Source organism: Megascapheus bottae, chromosome 1 (genome assembly GCF_031878675.1).
Source record: "Megascapheus bottae isolate mThoBot1 chromosome 1, mThoBot2.hap1, whole genome shotgun sequence".
In the NCBI taxonomy this organism is placed as follows: domain Eukaryota; kingdom Metazoa; phylum Chordata; class Mammalia; order Rodentia; family Geomyidae; genus Megascapheus; species Megascapheus bottae.
In genome coordinates this window covers 47235082-47247191 of record NC_143509.1, presented here as the reverse complement: position 1 = coordinate 47247191, position 12110 = coordinate 47235082, and the positions used below count along the sequence as shown (strand labels likewise).

The window sequence follows — 12110 nt, the reverse complement described above, 5'->3', positions numbered from 1 at the left end:
ATTTAAATAAGTTATTATTCAAACATGCCGTTACCTTTGCAGCATTCCTGGGCTACCCCTCCCTGTTATCTCCCATCTTGAATCCAAAGTCTATCTTGAACACATGCAGCCAAATGAACCTAAATATTTTAACCTGCTCCATGTAGTGTTCACTGATAGGGAGATCGGGGAGGAATGTAATATAATGTTGAAATGTCTGCTGTTATTTCTTCTAATCTCTGAACCATTTCAGTGCTTATAGGGAGAACACCAAGAACCTTGTTGTGTGTAATTCTGATGATGTATGTTTGTCTCTCATCAGAGAATTAGGAATTACTCCAGAGTAGGAATATTTTTATACTAACCTTTGTATTTCTAAGACGTACTTCATAATGTGATCTCAGTATATGTTAACTGAATGACTGAATAAATAAATAAATAATATCTGGAGAAATAAGTTATATCGCACAAAAATATAAATAAATAAAAGATCAGAAATAGCACTGGGAAATCAGAGCAGGTGATACTCCTTTGAAAAAACTAGGTAAGCTTGTTGCCAATGGCTCAGGAGTCTAATAATTAGAGGACTGCAGCTCAAAGTTAACCCAAGTAGAAATGTCTGCCAAATACTGCCTCCAGTTCACCAGCAAAATACTAGACCAGAGTCATGGCTCAAGTGGTGGACTGCCAACTGTGTAAGGAAAGCTCAGTGAGAGATGCACACCTGTAAACTCAGTAGGATTATGACTGCACAGCAAGTTCTATGTTTTAAAATATGTCCTCGGGCAGAGGCGGTGGTCATGTTATCTGAACAAACTAATCTAGAAGTCTTTGATGGAAGTAATAAGAAACCTGACAGATAATCATGAATCCTTGCTGAGGTTGAGACAATCCCACATCTTTGCAAAGTAGGTTTTGTTTCCCAGAATCCTTATCAGAATGATTCTGAGCTTTCCTCTCCTACAGAAGTTTCAAGCATTCTACATTATCTACAAATGAGACACTGAAATTTTATTCTGGATCTAAATGTGCCGTTAGTCAGTAGGAAACCATCCATTCCCAAAGTCACTTTAGGCCATGATCATCTTCCTTTGCATCTCCAGATGCTGGTAGTTCTCTTCTAGTTCTCTGAACAATGTACTATTTTACCCCAAGCTCCAGGCTTTTCCCCACTCCACCTTGTTTTGTAACAATACAATTCCATCCACCCATCTCAGTGCATTAGAAAGTCTTCTCACAAGAAGTTTCAGCTCTTGGGTGGCGAGTTTGGCCTAGTGATAGAGTGCTTGCACAAAGACCTGGGATCTATTCCTCAGTACATAGAAAAAGCTGGAAGCCATGCCTTGGCTGAAGTGATAGAGAGCTCTAGTCTTGAGAAAGCCCAAGGACAGTGCTCAGGCCCTGAGTTTAAGCCCCAGGACCGTTCAATTCGTCCAAATCAGCTATAGTACCACAGTATAGCTTATACCCTGAGGGGGGATATGGGAAGAGGCTCCCTGACACCTGTAAGTGTCCTGTCAGTCATCAACTTTCAGTTCTCTGCAAAGATCCCTGTGCCTGTTACATATTGGCACCTCAGAGAATGCATTCTAGAACAGAGTTCATTTTTACTGTTTAACCAAGAGCAGAAAGATGGCTAAGGAAGAAACAATCTCTGGTATTTTTTAAAATGTACTTGACAAAGCAGCCTATCCCATCATATGTATAGTACATGTAATATATGTATATGTATATGATATATATGTATATGTATAGAAACAAAGATATCTAAACCAGAAAATACAACAACTGATGTACAGCTTAGTGATGCAATGACTGAAAACAGAGACGCAATGCTGCTATTTAATTTGTAAAAAGCACCACTGTTCATGAAGCAGCAGCAGCTCAAAGACTTGAGTAGGATTCTGAGCAATAAGTATGATGTCACTTAGTCAAGCAAATGTCACTTAAGAGCCAAATAATTCAATGATGAAAGTGCTTGTCCAAGCATTTGCTTCTAAAGCTCTTATGGGTGCTTATTGTGGATTCAGAAAATCTGACACAGATTTGCCAAGATGTCCCCAGACCCAGAAAAATGAAATATGACGCCTAGTAGTGGAACATCAGCTTCTGAAATGCTATTTGCTAGCTCCCAAGTAAACCAAAACATCAAGAAGACAACCACTAAGCTTGCACCACTGGCAATCAAAAACAAAACAGAATAATTACTGTCAATTCTGGTAAATCTGGAAAGAAGTTGCCACATTGGAACTTCTGGTGCCAGGGTAAACTATTCACAATGTTCAGAAAGAAAACAATAATGACTGTAGTCAACTGCTTCAATGTAGGAATCCCACTGCTAAAAGTCTCAGAAAAGGAAATAGCGTTAAAGAAAAAAAATATCACTAATTGCCTTTTAAAATTACTCACCTGGCAACACTGATCAAGATGCATTGTGCTCATGAATTGGTGTGCTGAATGGAAACCCGTTTGTACAACTACATAAAGATTAAAAAAAAAAACAGATACAAAGAGCGGGAGTTTGGCCTAGTAGTAGAGTGTGTGCCTAGCATGCCCGAAGACCCAGGTGTGATTCCTCGGTACTACAAACATAGAAAAAAGCCAGAAGTGGTGCTGTGGTTCAAGTGGTAGAGCCCTAGTCTTGAGAAAATCCAGGGACAGTGCTCTGACCCTGAGCTCATGCCCAGGACTGGGAAAAAAAAAATACATATATACATACATACATAAAAATGGCAGCAACAAAAATGAGAAAAACAATACACAACACAAAAGGCGGAGCAACCTCCCAACCTTTTGATGCTAAATTATATTTGTGGGGTGGAAATAAACAAATACCCATACAAAAACAGGAGAGTAGGACAGTGAAAAAGGAGGTGAATTTTTAATACCATTGTATTACACCATTGTGTAATACATTGTACACACCATGTATGTGTATGTAACAATTAGAAAAGATACTGAAAAAATTTATTTCGGAAGATTCTACCAGTTAACTAGAGCATGCTGGCTGAAACTACAGAAAAGGACAGTTTAGATCACTGACTCTTTGATCCATATCAAGGAATGAAAGAGGTAGAAGAAGCAGCTTGATATTTCCAGTACAGTATCTATTGTGATCATCTGTGTCTGAGGGCTTACTTAGACACAAGGGCAACACTCACCTGTGGGGGCCGAGGCTTATAGGGGGAGCTGCATTCCAGGTCAGCTAAGATACTGGTCAAGGAATCAATCTCGGCATCCAAGCTAGAGCGTCTCTCTTCCAAGGTCTTGCCATCTGGATTTCCCTGAACAAAACAAAACAGATGACGCTAAATTTCCTGGGGGAGGGGAGAGGGAAGTGTGTGGATAATTCAGCCTGTAATCCTAGCTACTTTGGCTAACAGACAGAGGCTAGCCTGTGGTATAAAATTCCCTGAGAATCACATCTCCAATTAAAAACCAGAAAGCCCAAAGTGGGTCTGTGGCTAAAGTGGTACAGCACCAGCCTTGCGTGAAAAAGCTAAGGAGCAGTTCCCAGTTCCTGAAAAAGTCCTTTAGTACTAACATGCCTGCACACATATGAACGTGCATATGTGCACGCACATCAAGAAAGGGGAAAAGAAAACCCTAAAATTTCCACTAATAGCATTGAGAGTTTCAATTCATCATGCAATAGTCTGGTCTTTTCCATGATTTCTTGTAGATCATTTAAGTTTTAATTAAAACTCAATCATTTGATAGATAATTGAAAAAGTATGAAGTACTTTTTTAAGTCATTTATTAATTTAAGCAGTTGATGAAAATAAATGTTCTCATCCCTGCACTTAACATGATGGAAAGAATTGGGGAGATGGCACAGGCCCTTTGCATTGAGAAGCAACTGCACAGAGTGATGATATTTTATTGGAACAAAAACTGGCAAGGAAAGAAAATTAGGATTGCAGAATTTAAAACAAAAGGCATCTGAAGTCATGAAAAAATTGAAAACATTAGAGTGTCTGTAGTTAGGGACTATTAGGTATGCACGTGCCAGAGACAAATGTCATGCCCTAGCAATGCATGTAAACCATCAACTAAAAGGAGACCACTAAGGACTCTGGCCATAGGTTACTGAGGAAACAGGCATAGTGAATCCAATGATAGCATTAGGGACCTCCAAATTTTGTATTTCAATAACCTATATTCCCTAAGCTTACAATCAATAAGATTGTCCTGGGACCCTATGATGTAAAATCAGGGTAAAGTAAAAATAATCTCTAAGCTGATGATGCTATAATTGGTTACTTATATACTATGTAAAAGTCTCCTAAGACTTCAACAAGAAACCAGAGAAGGTCTTTAGCAAGGCATAACTTAAATGAAACAATGAATAATTAATATACTTGAACCAAATCCACTGAATTTCTCAAGAGATTTATCAGATTAGTGCCTAGTGTCTACAAACATTCAGCTCCTTCTAAGAAGGTAACATATCCATAGTAATAACAAAAATAGTATTAGTATATTATTGCCATAACAAGCTAGTATTATGACTCATAAACTTTGAAGTACATTTGTCTTTGGTGTGAATGTGGGGCATCAGGCAAGGTAATGGTCATTGCTAATTAAGACCATTCTTTCTCTTTTTTCCTAATACTTGCCTTGCACAGCTACCTTTCTTAACTGTTGAAACTTATTTTACATCTCAGAGTTAAAGCATCCTAATGGAATCTGGCAGACTGGTTAGTCTCTTGTGAAATCAGTCAGTGTAAAGTTAATCCTTCTTGGACATTTTAAGTGTTTGTTACATTGATAATATCAGATATCATCTGTGAAATTAAGGACCCAGTCCCCTGGGGAGCCAAATATACATTGCTATTTTGCCTCTCCAAGCAATTTGGTATCCTTGTTTGTGAGCTTTGTTTTAAATATGAGTACTTTTATCATTTAATCATGGATCATTTTAAAGCAGCATTCATCTGATTTTCTCACACTATATCTATGGTTTCAGACTCTCCAAGTGACGACATGGCCTCACCCTGCTGTATTTGCCATCCCGGTAATGCCCATCACCATCTAAACATTATGTTTTATCAGAATTTGTCTGAGTATCTCTGTCTCTGAGGATAGTGTAAAGTTTGCAAGAGCAAAGACCCTCCTAGAATCTTACACAGGGCCTTATCCAAATAAGGGCCTTTCATAGGTATTTTTGGTGTCAGTAAAATAGCACAGAATGACTTTGCCACAGAGTCAGACAGCAATCCTTTTATTATCAACATCCTTTGAATAAAAGAAGTTCAATGTACAACTAGAATCCGTGAGTGCATTTAGTAAATGGTTTCGACATGAAAGCCAAATGGTTAGGTATGCGTGTCTACACGCGAACAGGCATATATATATGAGGTGACATAGCAAAAACTTCAAAATTGGGTTTGTGAAATTGGATGGTTTCCCTCAATTTCCTTGTATCAGCCCCAAATGAAACAATGTTTAATCTATTGGACTTCAGGTTTCAAGTGCAAGTCAACAGTGGGTCTCTGTCATAGTATTTAATGTTAGGTAGCAATCATTCCATAAAAGGGGATTTCACTTACATCTCAAAGGGTATTAATGCAAAAACCTGAAGTTAGAAGAGGAAGGATCCCTCTAACATTTAAAACGTACATGAATACTTTGAGTAATGAGACATGACCCCACAAGAAAAAGCAGGACACTGCTGTGGTGGAAGGCAATGGAGAATCATGTGAAGCTGATTTTCTGTGTGCAGACATAAAATATTGCCATCAATATGAATCTGATACTCATAGCCCAATATTTCAGGAATGATACTGAATTGCAAACTCGTTAAATTCTTCCCTGGGCCATAATTTCTTCATCTGTAAAATGAAGAGGACATCATCTGCCCTACACCTACACTAGAGCAATGTTCCAAGATTCAGATAAGAAAATGGATGGGAAAATATTTTGTAAATCGTAAAGGGCTATAATTATGGTGATTTTCATAAATAACATTAATTATAGCAACCAGTAACTATAAATTAATAGGAATAATATAGCTATTGTTAATTATTCTTCTCCTTGAGGTAAGCATCACTCATTAAGTGTTCCCTTAGGGTATCGGCAAAGAGATCAGGTCTGTAACATCAGTGGTTTACTATAGCAGAAAGTACACCAACTGCCTATGCCCTCAGTCACTAAGATATCAAACCACATAGACGCCTAAAAGTCGTAGAATTATCCCCTGAGCTATACAATGAAACAAGTAATTATGGTGTAAAAACAGTCTAAGCTTGCAAGACTTCAAGTGGTTCCCAGCCTCCTTATTCATTTTCCCTCTAAATTGGGGCTCTTCAGTCCTATCACTTATTTAGATTACAATGAATGATACAATTTAAACACCTTCTCATCTAATGATGGAGGATTTTTTCATTAAAAAAAAAAAGCTGCCTTAACTGACCTTCTTATAACTCTCCTTCTACATTTTAATCACAATCTTGAACAAAAATAGCACTCTTAGCAGGACCCTGGAGACTCATGCAAGTAATCCTAGCTACTCAGGAGGCTGAAATCTGAGTGTCTCTGTTAAAAGCCAGCCCAGGAACTAAAGGCAGTTGAGATTTATTTACAATTAACTGCTAGAAGACTGAAAGTGATGTGGTGTCTGCAGTGGTAAAGCGCTGCTAGCCTTCAGCCGAAGAGCTCAGAAACAGCCCCCAAGCCCAGAGTTCAAGCCCCACGAATAAAAAAAAAAAGAATAGCACTCTTTCTCAAGTTTCTCTTTTATATCGTCTCTTGTTTGAATTAGCTGAAATCCTGCCTAAATTGCTATACAACCTTTCTCTTCCTACTATACCATATACTGTCAGTGTCTTTGCATTTATGAACTATCCTTACAGCCAACAGGAATTCCTATAGATTTACCATAATCACTATCATTGTAGTTCTGTCAGCTATCTGACGGTTAAATGATACACTGGTGGCCAAATAACAATTAGGAATAGGCTTCTGTTTCTTTATATAATGTTTGTTCGAGATATCACATGGACTCTAATATAGCAGTCATTGTGGTAATAACAATTTCCATACTGTTCAACCATAGCTACAAAGATTACATTAGCTAAGTGAAGGTTGTGTCAAAAACAATACCTAGGACAAATCCTGTGTGCAGGTTATTCTTTTTGAGAAACCAATGCCAAGAAGTAGCATGCAGAAAGAACAGGACAGGTTGAGTAGAAGATTTAAAAAAAAAAAAAGTCAATCCAGAGGTTCTATACTAAGGACATCAGCAATGCATGCAACTAAGGTTCAACTCTCCTAGGAGCCCCAGGAGAAGCCCTCTAAAACATTCCTCAAGTTTTCTCACTTAGACAGAAAAAAAGACATTTTGTCTTTGACTAGTTTTCTACTGGTTTAAAATTCCCCTTATTTGACCCAAGAAGTGGGATGGTGGCAAAGAAAATTCAGGAAAGACAGTGAATGCAAAGTATTTCAGCTGAAGTTAGATTATACGCATGAAGAGACATTTATTGTAACAAAAAAAATGAAGGAAGAGGAGATCTCAGTTGCAGGATGGGTTCATACTGGAAATTCACAGTCACTTGTCCCAACTCCTTCAGTCTGGGCTCATGGGTGATATCTGGCCACTTGCAAGGCTTATGGATGAGCCCTGCTTACAGCATTTTCTCTTTCTTGTCCCTCTATACTGTGGAGTGAGCATTTAATGGTGTATAAACAAAGCAACAGAAAAGTAAACTATGACTTACTATTGAAATACCTTTTGTTTTCCTTCTCAATACTCCTACTTAAATGTCTGTAGTAACAGCAAACTTTATGAGAACAGATTTGAAATTAGTTGCTGTACTAATAAAGCTTTTCTGCCACTGCAAAAAGAAAAAAAGAAAAAGGAGAGAAGAAAAGTCTGACAAAGACCAGTTGAGAGGTATAGACAACCAAGAGCTCAAGCAGTAGAGAGAGAAAGATGGTTAGCAACCCCACACTCTGCAAGGATATGTAAGTCTATGGGACATCGCAGAAACAGAGCTCCAAGTGTATGCTGAGTAAATTGTTGAACTTCATGCAGCTGCCTCCTGGCTCCATGAGATTTGGTGGAATAAGATTCTTGGAACAGTTTTCCGTGATTTTTTTTTAAATATTCCACTCTGCGGGGCAGGGTGTGAAAATATTTTTTTACAAAAATTACTGGAAGGGCATCTGAATCTCTACTTTCTTCTCACTCAGTGCCTGACAAAATGTTCTGTTTGCTTTCTCCACTTTGCAGTCCATTGGGAACAGTCCTGGGCGAGGATGCATGCTGAGACCATGGACTACTGAACTAGTGAACCTGCTAGGCTAAGCGGCTGAAAATTCCCTGCAGCCAGCAGCAGTTCCCATTACACACACAAAATGGAAGCTTCTGGAGTAAATACAGTTGTTGCTGTGATGGAAATTTATAGTCCTCCTCTGTGAGAGGTACTGGAAAGTGAGCCCTCAAGAGAATGTTATTCACTAAGAAGTCAATTAAACAAAATTGGGAGAGATATCCGTTGCCATAGATGCACAAATCACAAGAAGTATGAAAAAGGTAATATGAAACCTCCAAATGTTCACCATCTTTCATGAATTGAATCCAAACATATTAAAATGACAGAAATTCCACAAAAAATTCATGATGTTTCTTCAAAGAAGATTCAAATAAACAGTTGTGTAAAGGAAGTTCTCTCAAGACTTGGATGTTAACAATCTGGATGAAATATTCAACAAAGACACTGAGATGCTGAAAAGTAACCAACAGAAGTTTTAGAGGAAAAATAAATGAAAATCTTAAAAATAGAGTAGAAAGTATCATCATCAGACTGGATCAATAAAAAGAAAGACTGAGAGACTGATGAAAAAGCAGAGGAAAAGTTACATAAAGACAAATAGATGTGTACAGATGCACAACCATACTTCTTTAAAACTCCTGGATAAAATAAAATGACCATCTAAGAGACTATAGAGTAGATTAAAAGACAGAAATAAAACTTAAAAGCAGAGAAAACCAATTTACGAAATTATACCGTAATGCCAAAATATTTCCTAAGTCTCAGGAAAGATACGACTACCTAAATATAAAAGGCATATAGAACCCAAAATATATATCACCAAGTAAACATAAGGGCTTTCAATATTGCATAACAGTCAAAATGCTAAGAGTACAATTCAAGGAAAGACTATTATAAGTTTAAAAAAAACTAGAAGTTACTTATAGAGTCAAACGCATGACAATCAGAATTTAAAATTCATAAAGCTATAAAATGATCTGTTTCAAATCAGTAATGACTAAAAGCAGAAACTACCAAACACAATTAGCATATCCAGCAAATTTATCCATAAAAATAGAGAAATAAAAATTGATATGCACACGATAAAGGAATTCATTACTATTGAACCAGCGTTACAGGTAATATTAAAGGAATACTTCACAAAAATGAGTAAGAAAGCCATATACACATATAAAGGAATGTAATGCAATGCATAAAGAGAATCATAGGAAAATGACACATATCATCTCAACAGACCCAGAAAAGGCTTTTAACGAAGTTCAACATCTCATTTGAAAATCAGCAAGCCAAAAGTTAGGGCTGATGACATGATAAAATAATCGAAAAGTGAAACTTTTTTATTTCACATTAGTTATACAGGGAAGTATTTCACTGTTATATTTCCATACATATTTACAATGTGATCCAATCAATCTTACTTCCTCTACTATCTCCTTGCCCCACCTTGTAAGAGTGCATTTCTTATAAACAATAAAAGTAAGTACTTACCTAATTTATTTATTAATTATATATATCTGTGTGTTTATACATATATATTATACATAGATATATAATCTATATTTGATGAAGCTAAGAGCTCAGTCAATAATTTTCTTTTTATTAGTTCCTCAAAGCTTCCCTAACATATATTGACAAAAGGTCTTTAGAATAAGACTACAGATTTACTTTTGATCTGATACTTGCTGGCTTTCTGACCTAAGCAAGTTACCTAAGTTATCTGCCTACCTCATATAGCTTCTGAGATAATTAAATAGAATTCATTCATGCTGTTCATATAGCAAATATCTAATCTTTCTTATGTATTTAAATTTTATTTTTACTAAAGTATGCAAAACTAGGCATACTTTTCATGAAGTCAGTAAACTGAGTAACTTTTTTAAAGTCTTATGTCTAAAATAAAAATAAACTGCTGAGGACTTGAATACATAGACTATGTGTATTCTTCTGTGCCGCCATGTAAAGAACACAATCCTATCTGTATAGTAAACACAAAAGCACATTCAGAGTTCTACTGTCTGCTCTAACCTCCCCTCCTAAGTAGCTGGGTCTATAGCTATGGGGTAAAGAACAAAAACGTTCATTTCTGGCAAATAAGAGATTAGAGGATGTTGTGCTTATCTCAGTACCATATTTTGAGAATAACTACATAAATAGATTAATAATCTTGAAACTATAATTTTATAGTAATAGCATATCGTTAAATCATTAGTGATTATATTGTTATATTATACTATATAATGCTACATTCTTTTTATGTATCATATCATTAAAGATTCCAGTAAAATATAATAGATGATCAAAATAACAAATAAACTAGTAATAAAGGTGATAAAAATATTTAATATGATCCCAATGCTTTAATATGATCAACTATGTCACACTGAGTTGAATAATGTTGAGTTGTGATAAGCACTATTCAATGTCAGCAATTATAGCAAACATAGCTTATTGATCAAATGAGAACAAAAAAGTTGAATTTAATAGAAAACCTTTTATTGGGATTGCATTATTTTCCCAAGCATTTAACTGAGATGTTTTACCTCCCAGAGCCTACTTATCTCATTAAAGGTTCCTTCTGAATCAAGAAATTACCAGTAACACTAGACTTGGCAATTTACCTGTTCTTTCTCTAATTCTCTGTGCTACTACTGTTTGGACCTGCTTCACGCTACTCTAACTAGTGTACAGTCTAAAGAGGGCATACTCCTTTTCATGGAGTTCAGACTCACAGAAACACATTTACAATTTTGTAATGCACAAAATGTAGACATAGGCACAATTTCCTTATCTAAATCATCTCTTTTACTTAAGGGCAGAGGGGAAAGGTGACTCAAAAAAGCCACATTTGGAGAATTTACATAGTGAAACAGTCTTCACAGTTTAGTGGAAAGTAGTAGCTTGAAACAAAAATGGATTGAATAAAAAAATGAATAAGATAACACCAGAAGACAGTTTTTCACAGTTCTAATATCCTAGAAGGAAAAAAAAATCAATATTAAACCTAAAATCACGGCCAGATGGGGCTACATGGAGATACACTTTCAAAAAAAAATTTTTAATAAAATTAAACAAAATAAAGCCAGTAGCAAAAAAAAAAAAAAACAACAAAAACCTGTATTTTTCACTATCTTCATGTAAATATCTCCGTGAATTATTTCTACTAAATTAAAACCTTTGGAACATAAATAATGGCTATGCACATACTTGGAGTATTCTTGGAGTGACACTTACAATTTAAATACAAGTAAAACTGTATGAGAATAGCTACAAAATAATAAGGAAAATATCTGAGTTTTATATCCATCAATAAAATGAGATCTTAAGCATAGCTATAGGAAAATATCACTTGACAATAAAGTAATTACATAGTGAAATGATGCAGAGAAGTATTCTATTTTAAATACATAAAAACAGAGTTTCTGGGGCCGGGAGTTTGGCCTAGTGGTAGAGTGCTTGCCTAGCATGCACGAAGACCCAGGTTCAATTCATCGGTACCACATAGATAGAAAAAAGCCGGAAGTGGTGCTGAGGCTCAAGTGGTAGAGCTCTAGCCTTGAGAAAGTCCAAGGACAGTGCTCAGGCCCTGAGCTCAAGCCCACGACTGGCAAAAACAAACAAACAAACAAACAAAAAAAAAAAAAAAAACAAAGTTTCTTTGAGTCAGGTATAAGGAGATAAAACCTACACAATTAGGTTTTATCTGAGGCATTTCCCCCAGTCACTTCCCCTGAAGCATTCTTACAAGATAGCTTGAAAATCTCCAATGCAGATTATAGGCCAACTCTACAAGAAGAAATATGATGCTTGTTTGTGAATTACCTGTCTATTCATCTAAATGTGGGTGATATATAC

General features: G+C 36.2%; 1 protein-coding gene across 3 annotated transcripts in view; it reads right to left on the bottom strand.

The window, feature by feature from the left end:
• Lpp (LIM domain containing preferred translocation partner in lipoma) overlaps positions 1-12110 on the bottom strand; it is a 641447-nt gene that overhangs the window by 312126 nt on the left and 317211 nt on the right. For all 3 annotated transcript variants that reach the window (XM_090343772.1, XM_090343782.1, XM_090343791.1), the window contains one exon: positions 3141-3263. In XM_090343772.1, coding sequence (XP_090199898.1) covers positions 3141-3263 — 123 coding nt within the window. The remainder of the gene's footprint in view (positions 1-3140; positions 3264-12110) is intronic.